Source organism: Myotis brandtii, unplaced genomic scaffold (genome assembly GCF_000412655.1).
Source record: "Myotis brandtii unplaced genomic scaffold, ASM41265v1 scaffold208, whole genome shotgun sequence".
NCBI classification, from domain to species: domain Eukaryota; kingdom Metazoa; phylum Chordata; class Mammalia; order Chiroptera; family Vespertilionidae; genus Myotis; species Myotis brandtii.
This window is the reverse complement of record NW_005357764.1, coordinates 7931056-7952760: the sequence shown is the minus strand read 5'-3', so window position 1 is coordinate 7952760 and position 21705 is coordinate 7931056. Positions and strand designations below refer to the sequence as shown.

At 41.4% G+C, this 21705-nt stretch overlaps 1 protein-coding gene across 1 annotated transcript in view; it reads left to right on the top strand.

Moving 5' to 3' along the window:
* The window catches only part of TRPC7 (transient receptor potential cation channel, subfamily C, member 7), a 132036-nt gene that overhangs the window by 73977 nt on the left and 36354 nt on the right, over positions 1-21705 (top strand). The window contains exons 4-6 of the mRNA XM_005865598.1: positions 2154-2318; positions 11232-11448; positions 20484-20717. Of these exons, the coding sequence (XP_005865660.1) occupies positions 2154-2318; positions 11232-11448; positions 20484-20717 (616 nt within the window). The remainder of the gene's footprint in view (positions 1-2153; positions 2319-11231; positions 11449-20483; positions 20718-21705) is intronic.

The following is a 21705-nucleotide window of genomic DNA, read 5'->3' as shown; positions in this document are numbered from 1 at the left end:
GTTTGCAGGCTGGTCACACCCCCTTCAGGGTGGGGGTCCCCTGAAGGCCGTTTTCAGGCTAGCCAAGCCCGTTGGCGACAGAAGCTCCCAGCCTCTCCTTTTTTTCTGTTTTGTTTTTTTTTTATTCTGGGGTTTATTTACCTCCTATAATTGAAACTTTGTTGCCTTCAGTGGAGCTGAGAGCCGGCTCCTGCTCGCTCCAGCTCCGTAGCCGTGACTGAAAGCAGATATCTGGGGTTTATTTACTTTCTATAATTGCAACTTTGTTCCTTTGAGTGGAGCTCACAGCCAGGCCGCGGCAGGGGGGAAGCTTGGCTTCCTCCATCACTGGAGCAAGCAAGCCTCCTGCTTGCTTCAGCTCCGTGGCTGCCGGCCGCCATCTTGGTTGGGTTAATTTGCATATAGTCGCTCTGATTGGCTGGTGGGCATGGCTTAAGGTGTAGCAAAGGTACAGTCAATTTGCATGTTTGTCTTTTATTAGATTAGATTAGGGGACACTGCAGAGCCAAATAAACCTTTGATAGTGACCTCACAGGTCACTTGGCTGCTGCTGAGTTCCCAGAAACCAGAAACAAGAATGTGTTGCCATCTGCATTGAGAATGTTTAAAAATAGCTTTATTTATATTGTTCTTATAATGAAAAGGGAATGTTTCCCAGGAATTACTGTACATGTCCTCTTTAAAACCCAATGAAGCAAATGAGATGAAAACCAGCATGTTATACTCCAGGGTAATCAGATGGAAACTCAACCCCTTTTAAGAATGCCAGGTCTATCTGCTCTAGTCCATGGGTCCCACCCAGCTCCTATGCTGAGTAGGGCTAAAGATCAGGGCTACCAAACCACATAATGGCTTTCTCCTGTTGCAGGAAGAAAATAAGCAAATGAGTATAATTTTCTCAAATGTAAACTGTGTTCTCACAAAATACTTAAATATTGCCTATTACCAGTTTCCATGGGTCAGGACTCAGAATCAACTAACAATTGACCAAGTACACCAAATATTTGCAGAAAAAGAATGTGTGGTTGCAACTGAAGTCAATTTGCTGGATCAAGCAGAAAAAGGGTGAATCCAGAGGTGTCTCATGGACCACGGGGTCAGAGTGGAGCTGGGCTCGAGAGGGTCAGACACTATCTGAGCCTCTTTCTTCACTTAATTCTTTTTTCCCCCTTTTAAACTGGCATGTTTTGCTATTTAGTCCACACAGTGGAAAATGTCTGCCCAGATCTCCCCAGGTTACATGTTAACACCCAATTATAGTTTCCAATACCCTGGTGAGAAAACCTGATGTACCCTGTATAAGTCAAGGTCCTCCACCCCCACCCCTCCCCACCCCCACCCCAGTCCAATAAGCTCTATCCAAAGGGCTGAGATCAACAATACAAAATGGCCACAAGAGGTCAGCCATGTAACCTGGGCAATTCCAAGAGAGGGAGATGGTTTTAGAAGCTACTGTAGGGGGATACAATGTGTCAGTGTTCCAGCATACCACAAAGAGTCCACTAACCCAAGCCAAACACCACTGGAATTCAGTGGCGAAATACTGAGGAGTATCAAGTCCTCCAGAAACAATGCCAGTGCTTTTTTTAAAAACTACATAGCAATAGAGAGGGGAAGCTTTCTACAATATCTCATTTAATTCTATAAGACATTATGACAGACTCTGTTTTACAGATGACAATCTGAGGTTCAGAGAGGTTAAGTAGCTAAACCAATGTCACGAGGCTAGTAAATGGTAAAACAAAACTCAAACCCATGTGGACTCCAAAACCCCATTAATGCTCCATCCATTCTTTCATGTTGACTCCCAGATGAACTCCGCCCAGAGAGAAGTCTCCCTGGATTGGAGATAATCATTTACCTAGAAGCCGGCTGTCATTTTCTGTGTCTGAGACTTCTCTGAGTCCTCAGTTTGCCACGCACTGATGTAGCCAGTCCTGTGAGGGCTCTGGCAACTGTACAAAGACCCCCAGCATCCCCAAATTAGAAGGACCCAGCAAGTACCTGACCCAGATGCTCCTGCTCTAACGCACAGGCAACCCCCAAGTAGAACATTTCAGCCCCAAGCTACTCATAAGTCGTATACCGTTTAAGTGCTACTGATGTCATTTCCTGTTTGCATTTTGTTTTTTGTTTTTGTTTTGTTTTTACAGTTCGTTGCTCATCCTAACTGTCAGCAGCAATTGCTTACCATGTGGTATGAAAATCTCTCAGGCTTACGTCAACAGTCTATTGCTGTGAAATTCCTGGCTGTCTTTGGAGTCTCCCTAGGCCTCCCTTTTCTCGCCATAGCCTATTGGATTGCTCCGTGCAGCAAGGTACAGATTGCTTAAGGTGCATGTCTTCGCGGTTATTTCTTCTCTCTCTACTTAGCAAGACTGAAGTCCACTTTGTTCAAATAAGCAGCTGATCATTTTTCACATTTAAAGAAAATAGATCTAAGATACCTAGCAAAAGTAGAAAACCACATTAGAGGGAATGTTAAGATTTGTTTTCTTTCAACCATCTTTTTTTAAGAGAGAGGTACGATAAAATGGGAAGTTTTAAACATGTGAGACAATCTGATCAATAACAGATCAGAGAGGGAAAAAAGGCACTTTTCCTCTTCTAATTATGCAATATCCTCAACATGTCCTCCAAACCCACAGTAATAATTATAATTATAAAAAGAGGAATAGCCAACACTTACTGAATACTTTTCCTTTGCTAAGTAAGCCCTTTTCATGGAATATCTCATTTCATTCCCTCAATTACAGTAGGATGCATACACTTAATGAAGTAGGTTCAGAAAAGAGAAATAACTAGTTAACTGAGAGTCAAATGCAGCTCCTGCGGGGGCACTGCAGGTCCATGTCAACATCTTCCCAGTTTCCTTGGCTTCCTTGATTGGGTCTGGCCCCCATGGACAGTTAATTAGGTCACAAAAAGGAAAAAGACAAAGGAAAGAGAAGAGATTAAAAGGTACAAAACTGGGTTCTTTTCTCACAAGGAAGGGGAAGTATCTGGTGGCCAATGGCAGGTCCCAAGCTGCCACACACACAAGCTGCCATCCCTACGGCCCAGTCATTGGATCCACAGTCACAGAAAGCACCAGCAGTCACTCCAGCTTCAGATAAGAGTTAGCACCTATAAGACTGAACCATGCAAAATTTTTTCAAATAAATGTCATGGGTTAAGATGGTCATTAAAGGTTCCAAAGCTGCATGTACCTAGTGATATATTAAAAAAGGAATTAAGCTTAAGTAATCAACATTTAGTAGAAGAAATATGAATACAGGGATATTAGTTCCACAGCAAATATGATCAGCTAATGCAGTTAATAAAAGTGTCATCAGTAAATGGATCCTCTTGTCAACTCCGCCAAGAGGGAACTCATGCCAGGATGGTGGGTCCAAGACTTAAGGACTGTTAATGAGGCCACTTAAGCAGGCAGGCATGGAACTGACTGCCTTAGTTAGGAGGGGTGTCACAGAGAAGGGTTAGGACTCAAACTCCTTCCTCTGCAGAATGGCATTAAAAATAGAATTCCTACCGTGGCTGGTTTTGCTCAGTGGATAGAGCATTGGCCTACAGATTGAAGAGTCCTGGGTTCGATTCTGGTTAAGGGTACATGGCCGGGTTTTGGGCTCGATCCCCAATGGGGGGCGTGCAGGAGGCAAGTGATCAATGATTCTCATCACTGATGTTTCTATCTCCCTCTCCCTCTCCCTTCCTCTCTGAAATCAATAAAAATATATTTAAAATAAACAAATAAATAAAAGTCCTCATACCGAATATCTGTGGTGTTCAAAAGTACAGTGAGTGAAAAAAATGAACAAGATTTAAAGCTGGATTAGAGCTGGTCATTGGTTTTAGGCACAGGTTTTCATACTGGAATTATCTAGTCCAGCCGTGGGCAAACTACGGCCCTTGGGCCGGATCCGGCCCATTTGAAATGAATAAAACTAAAAAAAAAAAGACCGTACCCTTTTATGTAATGATGTTTACTTTGAATTTATATTAGTTCACACAAACACTCCATCCATGCTTTTGTTCCAGCCCTCCGGTCCAGTTTAAGAACCCATTGTGGCCCTCGAGTCAAAAAGTTTGCCCACCCCTGAGTCTGTTCTACAAATTATCATTGCCTTTGCCCAGAGCCTAAATGGATGGGGATGCTTGCCTCCACACTCTCTGAGCCCCAAACTTATTCTAGGATATTCAATCATTAAAATAACAACCACTTGGTGAACAAAACACTGCCAACATCACTTTACTGTAAAACTAAAAGTGACTGCTTCCAGGAAACTAGGACTAGCCAACACCATCAAATTGGTTGGCTTCTGCCTGCCCGAGGAAATATTCACAAAGATATTATATGCCAATGGCTAACTTTCTAGTAGGACTGAGAAGAACCTTAGCCAAAATCACGCTGGAGGAGGGGATTTTGGACTTTCTTGTAGCTCAGTAACTCTAAGAGACTGGTGCTACCATGGAACATAGGGGTCCAAGGTATAGCAGTCTTCTGGAACATTCTAGAAGAAATGATTGCAGGAAAGTTTGGCACAATGGTTGGGGCTTCCTCTCTGTTCTGATGCATGTCTGATTGACATTTGGTACTCCTAGAATTTCCACTAAGACTAAGAAACAGACCACTCAAGATAAAGAAACTGGTCATTAAGCCATTATAGTGTTTGTGCACCTTCTGGGCTCCAAGTCAGAGCTCAATGCAGTGGAGGGTATGTACACAGCTGAGTGACAAGTCCTAGCCTATGGCATGAGATAATTTTTGGTAGCAATGCTTATTCCAAGGGAAGAGTCCCTCAGTAAACAGCTTTTTAAACTTGCTCCGATGCAGCCAAAGGACAGATAAATTAGTCAAGATATTACACCTCCCTCAAAGAAATTACGTATTCATAAAATCTCACTGCTAAACCTCATCAACCAGCTACTGTCTATCAATGTCTAATAAATATTGATATTTCTGCTTCCAACTTAATGGCGTATTTACTTCCTAGTAGTTGCTGTCAAAATTACTTGATTGGCCTGCCAAATCACCTCATCACTTATTTCCAATTGAATTCCCAAGGCTGTCAATTTTACTTTTACATAAGTTTCTGAGGGTCTCTAAGAAAGACAGTCAAATAAGATAATAAGATTAAGGGTGTCAACAGGAGTTCAGCTTACTGATCTGGTGGTTGAAGAGGATGACTAAGTCAACAATGTGTACACATGGTGATAACTGCAGGTCTGGAGCACTGGAGAGGTTTGTCAGGGTCAATAAACAGATCAGTGATATTTTAAATCATTTCTCATTATAAAACCAACATAGGTGAGTTCAGGCAGCCCCTGAGGGGCCAGTGGGTTCTTTATCCACATGGGTGCTCTCAAGTAGATCTTTTCCTAGAGAGCTCTCAACAAGGGCCCCAATGCCAAAGGGCTTTGATAACTGATTAGCCTACTTTCCATCCTTTGTTATTCCCTTCTGATTCATATTTTAGGTTTTTTGCCTGTTAAAAATCTGACAACTGAAAGAATAACAGCCATCTTCAGGGGCTCAGTGTCTCTATGGCAGGTAGACTGGGACAGAAGTCAGCATCATGAGAGTGTTGAAGAACCACATAAGTCCTATTTATAAAAGTGCAAAAGGGGAAGCTGACTTCCTTCGTTACCTGTTAACCTTTACTGTTCCGTTGTCTTTGTAAATTAGTCCAGGACTCAGGCAGGGAGAACTGTAAACAACTGTGGACTCCCACCTGATGTCTTTGCAGAGTGCAATCTATCAATGCTTACTGCCACATTACTCTTGCTTGCAGAAAGATCAAAGTGTTAGTTGTTGCCCCCAATCCTCAGCCCCATCGCAAACAAAAACATCTAGTGGTGGTATGTAGGGGGTGGGGGTGGGGGGGAAGATGGGAAGAGATTAACCAAATAACTTATATGCATATATGCATTGCCCATGAACACAGACAATAGGGTGATGCAGGCCTGGGGTGGGGTGGAAACCAGGTGTTGGGGTCAAGGTGGGGGGAGGGGGAAGGGAGGACATCTATAATATTTTCAACAATAAAAATGTTTTTAAATCTAGTCAGGAAGGCATGGGCGATTTTACAGCTTTTGAGAATCCCTGTTTTGCCTTTCCAAAGCTAAAATAGTTTGAAACATGGTCCAGGGTCAACCAGGGGAGGACAGTGCCTCCAATGGCCTCTGTGTCTCCCTCATTTGCCTCTACCAAAGCTACACGGGATTTAAAAAAATCATAATGCAATTTTTGAAGCATTGCCACAGAGAGGAAATTTGTGCTAGGAAATAAGAGTTGTGCTCCTTTGTTACAAAAGCTTCTGTCCTCATATCCAAAAGGAGAGTCCATCACCATTACCTGTGGGATAAGATTAAGAGTGCCAGAAGGTTGATCACTTCCATGCCCAGCCCAGTGTGACACCTGCAGCACTCTCTCCCCACCTCTTCATCTATTTCATAGCATTCAGCCTGTCTCTCCCGACTGGCAAACCAGCAGCTTTGAAGGGAAGGACCAATCGTGTAGCCTGTTTCATCTCCATCACCTCCAGTGCTCAGAAACATGTTGCACATAGAGAGTGCCCCAAAAAGGCTTGTGACATAAATACATAAGGACTATGTAAGTCTCCTTTTGTGAACCCTTACATATAAGTTTCTCAAGAGTCAGTCAAGTTTAAGTTTCCCCTTAGGGGAACTGCCTCAGCCCTTCCAGTGCCACGTACTGAGTGCTTCCAATGTGCCAGTAACTGTTCTGCTTTGCACATATTAAAATAATGCATTCCTTATGTCAACCTTGTGCATTAAGTACTATTTCATCCCCATTTTTACAGATGAAGAAACTGAGACACAAAGAGATTAAGTAACTTGCCAAAAACTATGGAGCTGTGATTTAAACCCAGGCTCTCTGGCTTCAGAAACCTGACCTTACTTACCCACTGCACACATGCCCACACACACACGCACACAACTCATACCAACCTTCCTCCCAACCCCAGCCAGTTACATCAGCAGCATTACAACCTTCAATGCTGAATGCAAACATCTTAGCTGCTGACTAACTGACCTTATTTTATTGATTTCAGACAGGAGAGGGAGTGAGAAATAAAATAAAAAAATCAATGATGAGAGAGAATCACTGATTGGCTGCCTCCTACATGCCCCACACTGGGAATCGAGCCAACAACCCAGGCATGACCTCCTGGTTCATAGGTCAACCACTGAGCCAGGCTGGCCGGACTAACTAAAGGGGAGGAATAAAAACCTACTATTCCTTCCTTTTCTTCCTCGGAAGCCCTACCTTTGAAATCCCACTATTACTCAGCACCTCTTCAGCCCCCAGGATGACAGGTGGATTCACATGGTAATGTAAGAGGACCCTGATTATAAACTCCTAGGGAACAGGTCCCACCCCAAAGACAGGAAGATTACTGAGCCCTAGGTTAGACATTTTGAATAATATTTTGGAGGGAGCATTCTAAAGAAACTGCCACTAATTTAACTGGGATCTCTCTAAAATGTGAGAACCATTCCAGCTTGAAGGCATTTCTTTTTGAAATACTTAATCTAAAGTTTTTCTCCATTCACCTTTCCAACTTGTACACCGAGCCCTTACTTGAGGCCACTGGCAACTGGCGATGAGTGAGGGTGGCACTTGGTGAAAGGGCTTCTTGATATCACAGACTGGGGAGAGATGCTGGAAACACTCTGTGCTTTACTGCAGTCCTGGCCTTTTCTACAGGCATATGGCCACCAGGCCCAGTTAGGTGCATACACTTGGGGTTAGGGTGAAGAGCCGGGTTCCAGGAACACAGATGAGCTTACCAGTAGAAGCAGGTGCCTGACCCTGAGGGCTCATAAATGCAGTTCATTTGGAGGTAATTCAGGAGTGCTACTCAGTTATTCTCACATTCATATACTTCCCAAAGTAAAAGAATAGTGCCCAGAAAGTTTGGGGTGAGCCAGACTTAACTATTACAAGCTTGGATTTCCTGGTAAGTTCTTAGCTGGTATGGTCCAAGTAATGACAGAGCTGCTGAACTCATGTGTCAGACTAATGAGTTTTGCACTCCAGGGAGAGCAGGCCAAGTCCTACATCTCCCAAAGCTTTGCCATCTCTTTTGACACCTATGCTGTTGCCTGACCCACCTTTAATGATTCCCAGCTCAGAGCCACTGGCATATATTAGTTGACTTTTCTCCTTTCTTTTGGATCACCTGGGCCTTATGAAAGAAGGAGGTTTTCCCAAATATAATTTGCTTCAAAAATTACCTTTGAGAGACAATTAAGAAATGTCACACAAAGAAAGAAAATTATTGAAATAATTTGATTTCATCTGACCTTTATCACAGTTTTACCAGTAAAAAGACAAATTCAAACCCAAAAGATAATTAGGAAAGGAGCATCAATGCCTAACCTCACTTTTCTTCCTTACAGCCTAGATCTGTGGTCGGCAAACTGCAGCTCATGAGGCACATGCGGCTTTTTGGCCCCTTGAGTGTGGCTCTTTCACAAAATACCACGTGCGGGCACACGTACAGTGCGACTGAAAGTTCGTAGCCCATGCGCAGAAGTCGGTTTTTGGCCTGGGCGAGTCTATTTTGAAGAAGTACTGTTGATATTTGGCTCTGTTGACTGAGTTTGCCGATCACTGGCCTAGATCAAGTGGGAACTGAGCACAAGCTCATCTTCCAAATCATAGCAGGCCTTATCAGGGTTTTTTCTTATGGTTGTCTGTAGATATAGTAATTTTACAGATGCAACTTCTGTCAGAAAATAACAATCAAAGGAAGTAACAAAGACAACATTAAGTTCCTCAAACCAGCTCTCCCAGGGAATCTCAAGGCTAGCTTAGGTACAGCTGCATGCATATTCCTGCAATCAGGTAAGTCACCCAGGTGAGAAGATGGAAAGATATTCATCCCCACCTCCTCACCCAGGTAGTTATTATAGATGTTACATAGAAACTACTGGTAGTCCAGCTGGCATGGCACAGTGGTTGAGCGTCGACTTATGAACCAGGAAGTCATGGTTCAATTCCCTGTCAGGGCACATGCCCAGGTTGCAGGCTCGATCCCCAGTGTAGGGCATGTGAGAGGCAGCCAATCATTGATTCTCTCTCATCATTGATGTTTTTATCTCTCCCTTTCCTTCCTCTCTGAAATCAATAAAAATATAAAATAAAAAAAAGAAATCACTGTAAAGGATGGGGGAAACTTAGCCATCAATCCTTTTAGAGCTATGTCTATCTCTATGTTTCCAATCTTTTTTTCCCTGATATTTCTGGGGCCTCGCTGGGAAACACAAGAGCTGGTGTCCCTTATCCTCTCTTCAACTTTCCCTCTCCCCACAACCCACTCCCCACCCTACATTCTCCATCTTCTCTTGCCTCTCACCACACACCAGCAAGGACACAGTGACAATAAGCAATGTGTTGACTACTTAAGGATGTCTCCTGGATACACCTAGTGTCCCAGTGTCTTATTTGGGAAACAGGACTCCAATATGTCAACAGTCACCTAAAGTATTAAAAATTTCAAACTTGCTACTTGAAATCATATAAATCAAAATGAGATTTGATTTAATTTCATGTTTTACTGAATTTACGTGAAATACTTGTCTTTATATTAATCTCTGCATTCTGAATTTAGCGTATCTACTTATGGCCAAAAATAGTCCACCATCTCTGTTTTGTAAATAAGAAAGATAAACATTACAAAGAAAAGCCATGTCTCAGATGTTTATGGGCCCAGTGGTTTTCTGGTCATCTTTTCCCATTTCTGAGGTTAGTCTGCTGCCATATGACAAGTTGTGATGCAGGCGAATCCAAATAAGTGTTCTCTAGCACAAGCAGGGCTTCCCAATGTCTGGACTTGAAATGCAGTTTTTTAAATAAGATAAAAACTACCTTTTTAAAATTTTTCAATAGGTAAATACGTGGGTTCTATGACATGGGAATCTTAATAAATCATGTTACACAAATAACTAGCATAATGAAAATAGATGATTACCATACTGAAGCACATTATCAAGCCATCTGATTTATAAATATTGTGTTCAGCACAGTCATAATGCGGAAAATTTTACTTGGAGAAACCCTGTAGTTGATCTTCTACCAAAACAACACTCTACCTCATGGGTGACATTTCACTCTAGGACTCTTGAATGAGGCAGGATGTGGACCTCAATTAACCAGTCACTGGCTCTAAGTGAACATCTGCCCTGAGAAGGAACTGAGCTTCAGAAAAGGCTTCCCTCTTTGCTTTTGGCTTATCAATCAGTACACTTGGGTGCTAGGTAAGACTTGGTGCTTAGATGAGGGTGATGGCAGTGGCCTGAAAGAGACTCAAGTGAATCACTGATGAGGGTCAGCAAAGACTCACTGTTCTACCCCCAGTTTAGTCCTCAGACATCTAAGTGGCCTTTGGATGGCCTGCAAGGAATAAAGATGTGATCAACATTTGCTCCTTAACAGGGCATCTTTTGGATCATTTCAGGTTCACATCACACGGAACAATTGCACAAATTAATCATGTGCTAGGCCACAAGGAAAATCTCAGTGTAATATCATAGCAGCTATGAGCTGTGAACATGCTGCAATAAAATTAGAATTTTTAAAGCAGAAAACAGTCTTATATGTCTGGCAACTAAATAACCTCAGAATTAAAAATGAAATAAAAAGGAATTTATAAAATATTTAATGACTGAATATCAAAGAAAAAGCTACAGTCAAAATTTTACAGAAACACAGCTAAAGCAGTACCTAGAAGAAATGTACACTTTAAATAAATTTACCAGAAAACAAATAATCTAAACATAAAAAGTCAAGAAAATGGACAAAAGAGCAACATAGCATATATCTAAAGACTTCTGTGTTTGTTTTAATCCTGAATGCTATTGACACACATTACTTTTCCCCAGATTTGAAGGGCATAAAATTCACATCCATGTGTCTGGGGAGCTGTTCCGTCAAAGTGTAACCTGATGATAGTGAGTGTGTTCCACTCCTTTCTACTTTCACACTAAATCCTCCAAATAAGAAAAATTGAATTCGGTATGAAACAGATTTGGCCAAACAGCAACTCACATAAAAATGCAAGAGCAAATGTTACCTGAGTTCAGTTAGCAGTTTCTGTTCAGGGACCTGATTCAACATTTGGCAAAAGCAGTGTTTTAAAGAGAGAGACATGAGCCCACCTAGGGTATCCAGTTTAACATGTCTGTATGTATTTTGTTTCCAGCTAGGACGAACCCTAAGGAGCCCTTTCATGAAATTTGTAGCCCATGCAGTTTCTTTCACAATCTTCTTGGGATTATTAGTTGTGAATGCATCAGACCGCTTTGAAGGTGTCAAAACCCTGCCCAATGAAACCTTCACAGACTATCCAAAGCAGATCTTCAGAGTGAAAACCACCCAATTCTCCTGGACAGAAATGCTCATCATGAAGTGGGTGTTAGGTAAGCAAGTCACCCTATCTTCTATCCTTTCTCCCTAATTATAATAGGATATTACTAAACTCTGACTTTTGAACCTCTCTTTCTCAAGTGCACTCTCAGCAGGCAAAATGGAGTGTGATGACTCACAGAGAGGTCAAAGTCAACTTCTATGTGTGCTGGTGTGTAAGACGTACAGATCTGTAGTATAAATCCAAATTTTGAAAGTAAATGTTGGGGGAAAATGGTTAGGTACTTTTCATTATATCTGTATTGAAAGTGAGTGTAAAGTGGCTTTGCATGGGAAAATATACTACTTTTCTCATTTAACAATAGTCTCTGAAAGCTTAGGAAATCAAGTTCTGAAACAGAGTATAAAATTACACAGCAAAAAGATACTTTTGTTATCATTGAGTACTGATATATAGTAGAATCTTCATGATTAATATGAATCTAAAAAGCTAAGAGCATAACATTTTCTCATCTTTTGTGTTAATGAATGCAATGAAGCTGTGAAATTCCTCTTTGTGGTGGTATTTTGTGCTGCCAATGTCTGCCACTGGAATTGGCAAGGAAATTGTTCCCATTCCCAAATGACTAGCTAAGAAAGGCTATCTCACTTTGCCCAACTCATAAAAAACCTTTACTAGTAGAATATAAGCAAAATAAAATATAACTGGCAATGGCTAAAATTGTACATGACAAAATATGTTACAGATTTTCCTAACATGGAAAACTTCAAAAAAATGAAAAATTGCAAAAACTATTATCAAATGATATTGTATATAATCAAAACCTGATCAATAAATTTTAAGATTTAGCTATTATCATAAAGACAACAAAAAAACAAGTATTGGTGAGGATGTGGAGAAAAAGGAACCCTCATATACTGTTGGTGGGATTGTAAATTGGTGCAGACAATATGGAAAACAGCATGGTGATCCCTCAAAATATTAAAAATAGAATAACCATGTGACCCAGAAATTCCATTTCTGGGTATTTATCCAAAGAAATCCAAAACACTAATTCAAAAATATATATGGGCCCCTATGTTCTCTGCAACATTTTGTAAAGTAACCAAGATATGGAAATATTCTAAGTATCCATCAAAAAGCTAAAGATGGTGTTTGTGTGTGTGTACAATGAAATGTTACTCAGCCATTTTTTAAAAAAGAATAAAATCTTGCCATGTGCAACAACATGGATGGACCTAGAGCAGTGGTCAGCAAACTGCGGCTCGGCAAACTGTGGCTCGCGAGCTACATGCGGCTCTTTGGCCCCTTGAGTGTGGCTCTTCCACAAAATACCAACTTCTGTGCATGGGCCACGAAGTTTCAATCGCACTGTATGTGCGTGCCCGCACGTGGTATTTTGTGGTATTTTGTGGAAGAGCCACACTCAAGGGGCCAAAGAGCCGCATGTGGCTCACGAGCAGCAGTTTGCCTACCACGGACCTAGAGGTAATTATGCTAAGTGAAATAGGACAGAGAAAGACAAATACTGTATGATTTCACTTACACATGAAATTTAAAAAACAAAACAAACCAGAAACAGACTCATAGGTACGGAGAACAAACTGATGGTTGCCATATGTGAGGAGGGTAGAGGTATGAGAAAAAAAGGGTGAAGGGACTAACAAGTACAAAATGCCAGTTATAAAAAAGTCACGGGGATAGAGAATAGAGAATACAGTATAGAGAACATAGTAATATCATAATAACTATGTGTGTAGGCGGATTCTTATTAGAATTAATCATAGTGATCACTTCACAAAGTATATAAATATCTAATCACTATTTTATACCTGAAACTAACATATTGTATGTCAATTATAACTAAAAATTTACAATATATAAACTGTAAGGTTTCTATCAGAAATATCTGACTTTGATAAGAATGTTTTGAGTAAAATAAAACTGTAGAAAAGTCTGAAAAAATTGAACTATGCATTATCAAAATTTGATCAATTGTGTTTCTTTTATTTATCCCAGTCCAGCTTTGTGTTCGTGATAAAATTTCAATATTGTTATAATTTTCATTACTTTTATGCTCACAACATTGAGTCAAAATGCATTCAGGGTCAAAGTATGCCATCAATTAACAAAATCACAAAAGAACAAATACATGAAAAGACAGCCCAGCACATGGCCTGTGCTAATCAAATGGTATAGCCTAAACAGTGGTTGGCAAACTCATTAGTCAACAGAGCCAAATATCAACAATACAACGATTGAAATTTCTTTTGAGAGCCAAATTTTTTTAAACTTAAACTATATAGGTAGGTACATTGTTATTAACTTAATTAGGGTACTCCTAAGGCTTAGGAAGAGCCACACTCAAGGGGCCAAAGAGCCGCATGTGGCTTGTGAGCCGCAGTTCGCCGACCACGGGCCTAAGAGAGCCACAGAGTAGAGCCGCTGGAGAGTATCCTATAGAATGCCCAAACTGACAGTAATTGGGAATATGATCTCTAAACTGGACCTCTCAATAGGCAGAGGGAGATGAGAAGAATACTTTCATCCAAAGGGCAGAGGAAGAAAAGCACACCATGCTTCCAAGGGCTTGTAATCAACTGGCAAGTCTGTAACCAAAGGCTCATTTAGTGGAGTTTTTGGCATTAAAGTTCGCAAGGGACATTAAAGCTTGTTGCAGATTGAGTGCTGTGGTCTCACTTTCATAGCTCATAGTCTATCCTGATTCTCCCTAGTACACTCGGCACTTTGCATGGGCTGAAAGTTTTATGTCCCTAAAAATTCATACGTTAAAATTCCAATCCCAAGGTGAGGGTATTAGGAGGTAGGGCCTTTGGGAAGTGATTGGATCAAACAGGTGGAACCCTCATGAATAGGATTAGTGCACTCATAAAAGATAACCCAGAGAGCTCTCTCCCCCCTCTCTGCCATGTGAGGATAAAATGAACCAGAGACCATCACTCCCTCCAACCTGAGAATCTCCAACATCAGTTCATACCATAGAAACCCATCTTTCTTGCTGGGGTAGTTGAAAGAGGTTGTGCTAAAGCTTTTCAGCTGGAGATTGTGGCTGTGGAGACATTCATCAGAGGACTGTGTAACAACAATAGAGGTTCCCAGGAAGCCATCAAGCTTAAAAAGCAGGAAGCCTCTCCACAATGCATGTCATTTCTTCATCAGGAATAGAATCATGTCATGAAGGCTCCTTTTACACCACTCTTACAGACAACCTGACAGTGTTTTCTTAAGCAGATGCCCCAGGATGGAAAGCTCAATTGATGGAGATGGAAATGCCAGCATAGTGGGAAAGTACACTTAGAGGCCTGGAGAAGAGGAAAGAGCTTAGGCCTAAGTGTGAGGAAACCCAGTCTGACTGTCCTTTCCTCCTTGGCAGCTCTGTCTCTTTAAATTTGTTCTCACATGTGTAAGATGATGTGTAAAATGTGAGGATCAAGCTGCTCCCTCATCTACCCAGCTAGGATTACAAACTCTTTGAGGGCAGTACTAAGATTTACCTACAGAATCACATGTCTAGGTTGGACCAAGAGTAAAATTGTAAAAGCACATGGGCTGGGTTCCTCACTTAATTCATTCTTTTAATGGTTTCATTTATTTGGACAAGATTTCCAAGCAAACTACTCCAACCAATTTGCCAAATTTTCTCCCAGCAAGTCAGACCATGTTTCAGCCCTGCTTATCACCTTTAGGGGCTACAGATGCCTAGGATGAAAACCAGCCTCCCCCTCATGGTCTACTGGGCCTTCACTAGCTTTTCCAATCTCCAGTCCCATGCCCTGATTATTGAGCCACACTGAGCTCTTGTGTTCCCTCATTTCCATGTCCATGACCTGAAACACCTTGCCAGCCCCTCCTTCTTCACCTAACTAACTCCTGGTTCCTCATATCAACTGTCACCTCCTCCATGAATTCACTCCTTTGTTCTGTCAACAGATATATAATGTACCAGACACTCTGATGAGGCAAATAATTATAATGCAGATGGCTCTTATCCCTGAGTCTCCCCTGAACATTTTTTCTTATATCATCTGTTTCTGTGTAGCACTAGTGCTTACAGATACATCTGTCTCCAGCACTGAACCTGCTAGGGATGGGTTGTCATCTTCCTGGTTGTTGTACCCCCAGAATGGTGTCTGGCACAGATGTGGTGCTCAATAAAGCCTGGTAAGCAGGTGAAGAAGTTCCTACCATAGAATAGCTGTGCCTAGAAGAGACCATGATGAGTGACAGAACAGTAGAGAGCAAGGGTCCTGGGCTGCCTTTGTGACTTTGGAGGACATACTTGCCATCTTTGTACATGAGTATTTTTCATCTGTAAAGTGAAGATAATTACAGTAGCTACCTATTAGGCTATTAGTGTAACTGAACAATCAATGGGTATGTGCTGCCTGTCACTACTTGAGGCAATTACTAGTAAGCAGAGACAGGGTTGAATCACATATGAGCATTTGTTCCAGTACTACTGGCAGTACAGGAGACCAGCAGGTCATCCACAAAAATTTGCTCTGCCTCTCCCCATAAACCAGCTGCTTATATTGGGTAGAAGGACAAAGATTACATGGGGAAGTAGGCAAAAGGGTATGCCAAATGGGCAGATAATAGGTAATGCAAGCTGGAGATTTGCAAAGGCCTAGGGGTATGCAAAGGCTGGGGTCTTCAAAAGGCTGGCAATATGCAAAGGGCTGGCAGCTCTGGTTTCTGCAACAAGGTTGTTAATCTTTCCATTATAATAGGCAGCTCCCTGATGGGGAGGATGGGCTGCATTTCCGGGTGAACTCCCAGGTCCCACATGCAACTCCCAGCCAGGTTAGAATGTACCTTCTTTAATCAGAACAAAACAATCACAGTTAACAGAGCATGATTAATATTTCTTACAATTATAACTGGACCCTAATATTATGTTTCTGTCCCTATCATTAGGAAGATTTAGTGTTAGTAAAGTACTTAGCACAGGGCTTGGCACCTAGCTGGTTCTCAATATTGTTATCTACTAAAATCAGAAGAAGATGAGGAGCTCTGTTAAGAAAGTTTTAATCTATTAATACCATCTTCCTGCCAGGAAAACAAATGAATCCTGAATGTGTCTGAGGCTAAGATCTGTTGCAAAGGACTTGCCACTGAGATAGTGTTTGGATATTAGGTCTGAGGGTTGAAAGGTTCTAGGCATATTCTCCCTCCTGTGAGTTCTGGCCCAGTGATGAGAAGCTGACCTGAAAGAACAGACAGACCTTCCAGGAGGTGGTGGGGAAGAAGTGTGCTCTACTCAGGCCCTGGGACAGTGTAGAGGAAAGCATGCAGACCATCTAGCTAGCTCCATCTCAGCAGCCTGTGGCCATTACTCCAAACTTGCACATATGAAGCTACTCATTGCCCCCAGGCTTCCCAGCATTTCCCAGCCTGTTCCCTTGCCAGCCACCCTCATTAATTATCAGTTGACCTTGTTCTCCAGGCTCCCAGCTTCCCTGAGTGAAGGGAATTTTGCCTGAAGGAGGCTCCAGTAGCCCGGCAGGCATCCTGACCCTCAGAGCTCCTGGGCTAACACTCCTCTGACTGACAGGCTGGAGGCAAGAGACTATGAGGCTCAGCTTGAATATAAACTGCTGAACTACCCTCAGCACCTTGGAAGCAGAGGGTCTAATTTCACTCACTAAAGTATTTAATTTCACACATTTCTTTTTTCATTAAGCATTCCTGCTGCCCAAACCCTTGGGTCCATGCTACTTTTACTCATGGCCTTGGGATAATTTAAATTAGTCTGGGTGAGTTAATATTCAAATCTAGGAAGACTAATATGGACATTTGAGCATGGAGGAAGTGATTTGCAATGCCCAATGAGGAGCTCCATATTGGCCAGAAAAGTGAGTTTCCTGCAAATAATTTGCATTTCAGATTTATAGAGCTTTTAACACTTGAAATTACCCCAAAACCCCAAGAAAATCAAGGGACTTATCCAAGGTCACAAACCCACTATGTAGCCAAGCGAGAGCGCCGGCTTCCTGAATTAAAGCCAGTGATAGCCCTAAGTGATAGAGCCTATGCCTAGATAAAAGCAGTTCCACTAAGACAGTGGTTCTCAACCTTCTGGCCCTTTAAATACAGTTCCTCATGTTGTGACCCAACCATAAAATTATTTTCGTTGCTACTTCATAACTGTAATTTTGCTACTGTATGGACTAATATGGACATTTGAGCATGGAGGAAGTGATTTGCAATGCCCAATGAGGAGCTCCATATTGGCCAGAAAAGTGAGTTTCCTGCAAATAATTTGCATTTCAGATTTATAGAGCTTTTAACACTTGAAATTACCCCAAAACCCCAAGAAAATCAAGGGACTTATCCAAGGTCACAAACCCACTATGTAGCCAAGCGAGAGCGCCGGCTTCCTGAATTAAAGCCAGTGATAGCCCTAAGTGATAGAGCCTATGCCTAGATAAAAGCAGTTCCACTAAGACAGTGGTTCTCAACCTTCTGGCCCTTTAAATACAGTTCCTCATGTTGTGACCCAACCATAAAATTATTTTCGTTGCTACTTCATTAACTGTAATTTTGCTACTGTATGAATCGTAATGTAAATATCTGATATGCAGGATGGTCTTAGGTGACCCCTGTGAAAGGGTCATTCGACCACCAAAGGGGTTGCGACCCACAGGTTGAGAACCGCTGCACTAAGACATTAGAAATTTTAATGTGGGGTAGAGGAAAGCAACAAACATTTTTTCCAGCCTAGAATGGTTTTTCTAATATTTTTCAAATATTTATTTGGACAAGCACAGATGAAAGTAAATCTCAGTGTTAAGGAAATTACCACACAAATTTTGAAAAGGTAAACTTGAGAAGTGTGGCTTTAAGGGGGCGGAGGGGAAGGCTGGAGGAGGGTATCTTGTAAACAGACTTGGATTACTTTTCTCCTCAAAAAAACACACAAAACATTTAGGCCTGGCTGGTGTGACTCAGTGGTGGAGTGTTGACTTATTAACCAGGAGATCATGGTTTAATTCCCTGTCAGGACACATGCTCTGGTTTCGGGCACAATTCCCCAGTAGGGGGCATACAGGAGGCAGTCAATCAATGATTCTCTCTCATCATTGATGTTTCTCTCTCTCTCCCTTCCTCTCTGAAATCAACAAAAATAATATATTTAAAAACATACATTTAGTTTCAAATCTTTTTATTTGATGGGCCATTTTCACCAGAAAATAACAAATTCTGATTTTAAAAATATCTGGACAGAGTCCCAAAGGAATAGAGATGATCAGCTCATCTCTCAAATTCTACCAGATGTGGGCCTGTGACCAAGTCAGCCATGCCTCCACCTCCATGACCATTTGTCTACTCCTAGTATCATCCTTAACTCCAGGCTTCTGTGGTCATCTGCCAGTGTGCTTGGGTTTGAGGTCTGAAGGAAAACATTCACAAGGAAATGAAGGACAAAGTTGCAGGGGTGGATGAACTTACACAAGGACAGAGGGAAGAATGAGAAAGGCTGAAACCTTGGAAAGCAGCAGCCTTCAAGGCAGGAGTGGGGAACTGATTTTCTGCCAAGGGCCATTTGGATATTTATAACATCATTCGCTTAATATAATTCACTTAATATAAATTTCTGCTGCTTATCAAAAAAGCTCCTAGATTTACTGAATTTCAAGTCCCACCTGCAGTTGCCTTGGTAGGGCCACACCAAATGATTTCGCAGGCCTTGTATGGATGCTGAGGAGAGACAGGAGGCACCTGGGAAGGCAGGCCATTGTGCCTGATGCAGAGGAGCAAGGGGAGTACCAAGAGAGGCTAGCAATGTTAACATGTTGGAGTATGTGGTCAGTGAGGTGGAACTGTTTCACTAACCAACCAGTTAGTGATTCTTCTACCACACTAATCTCCTAAGTATGCCTCCTAGCTGGGCACATTATAACTCTCTGTGCCTAACAAAACATTAGCTGTAAAACTAAGATAATAATAGAATGTACTTCATAAAGTTATTGCAAATATCGAAGAGAGTTAATATATACATCTATATCAAACAGTTCCTGGCACATATTAAGTGCTTGAAATGTTATTTAATAATTAACTTTTAATAATGCAAACCAATAATCAGTGAAGATAAAGGTAAAATAGCACTATTCAATAAAAATGTAGTGCAAGACATACCATAAGCCACATATTTAATTTTAAATGAAATTAATAAATAACATATTTTATTTAACCTAAATTCTTATCATTACAACATGTGATTGATATGAAAAATTGAGATATTTTACATTTTTTGTACTAAGTCTTTGAAATCTGGTGTGTATTTTACACTTATACAGCACCTCTCAATTCAACAGGCCATATTTCAAGTGCTCAGTATCCATGTGATTAGTTGCTCCCTACATTGGACAGTGCAGGTATGGAAAGATACACACCAAATTGTTAGTCTAGGCTACCTCACAAGGCTGTCTTAGAAGTGGAGTGGGGGAACTAGTAACACTTTGTTTACATACCTCTACATAGTTTAATATGTAAAAATGAGGACATCTGTCTATAAAATCCAGTAAGTTATAAAAAGATATTAAAAAGTTATAAAAGAGTAAGAAAAAAATTAATAACTCAAAACTAACACTCACTAAAATAGTCATAGAAATACAGAGGAAAGCATTCTAACCTGGAAGGAAGAACATCTGGGTTCTAAGTCATATGTGGGACCTTCAAAAAGCCCACCTGCATCTAGGTTTCTTCAGAAATGGATGATTTCTTAAGACCTCCCTGTTCTTCAAACGTATAAAAGTCATCCACTGTATTTCTCTTATATTGCCCTCAGAATCTATCAATGGAGGAGAACTCTCTCCTCGCCTCTGGATATTATCCAAAAGGAGAGGCACTGAATAGGTTTGTGAAACCTATTCTCACAGTCTGAGGATTTGCCGATTCTCAATCTGCCTTTTAAGATAGGTTTCTGTTTGTTGCTGGCTATCAACCTTCTCAGCTCCCAAGAGTTTTTATTTATATTTGTACCCCACTTCCGTCCATGCCCCCCTGTAGTCACAAATGTCAAGGAAACTGAAAAATGAGCCTGACCTTCTCACTCTCCCACAGGGATGATTTGGTCCGAATGCAAGGAAATCTGGGAGGAGGGGCCACGGGAGTACGTGCTACACCTGTGGAACCTCTTGGATTTCGGGATGCTGTCCATCTTCGTGGCCTCCTTCACCGCGAGGTTCATGGCCTTCCTGAAGGCCAGCGAAGCCCAACTGTACGTGGACCAGCACGTGCAGGACGACACACTACACAATGTCTCTCTTCCGCCAGAAGTGGCATATTTCACCTACGGTGAGTCCAAGTATTCCCCCTCGTTCCTCCCCAGGCACTTCTGGGGTGTGGCCCTGGGCCCTTAGCTTGGCAGGTCCTTCAGCAGTTGGTCATCTGGAATGTTAATGTAGACACAACCCTTAGCCCCAAAAGAAAGTCCTAGTCACTGCACTGCAAGCTGAATTAGTGACTAAGAGAAACGAATCATTTTGTGTTAGAGAGGATAGATTTGTTTGGGAAAGGTTCTTGGAGCATTTCTGTGGGATTTTTTTTTCTTTTTTAAAGAAAAATCTCAGTTCTGATGCGGATCCAGAAGCTTTTCCTTTCATGTTGGATCCCTGTGTTTTGTGCAAAGTCCTGGTTTCTCAGTTTAAAATATATTTTCTCATAGCAAGATAGTGTCTTAGGAGATGCCTTAATTCTTTCAAACCACAAGGCCATACAGCGTGAGGTACTAGATTGAAATTTTAGGAATAATGAGTTATAGGATCCATTTATTGAGGACCTACTAAGGGCTATGAACTGTACAGACATTTTATACTATAAATTGCAATTCTTGCAATAGCGTTACACGAGGGTTTTTAGTCCCATTTTATACATGAAGAAATAGGTTTCAAGGCAGAGCTCACAATGTTCCCATAAATACAGGATTGCCTTGGATTGCAAGGGATCCAGGCCCAACATGAATTTGAAAACCATGCAGAAGGCACAGTGGTTATGTTCTCAGGCTTTGGAGTTAGACCTGAATTCAAACCTACTTCTGTAGCTTACTGTGAAACCTTGTTTATTTAACTTTTCTGATCATCCATTTTCTTATATGTAAAATTGGGATAATACATGTCAGAAAGTTTGTTTTGAGGAGTAAATAAGTCGGTTCATATGAAGAATATTGTACTGTATTCTGAAAATATTAAATGCTACTAAATAGTAACAGTTATTATCATACTACCTCTCGGGTCATTTTCTTGCTCAAACACTGTACTTTCTGTACTAAAGAGAGAGATGTGTG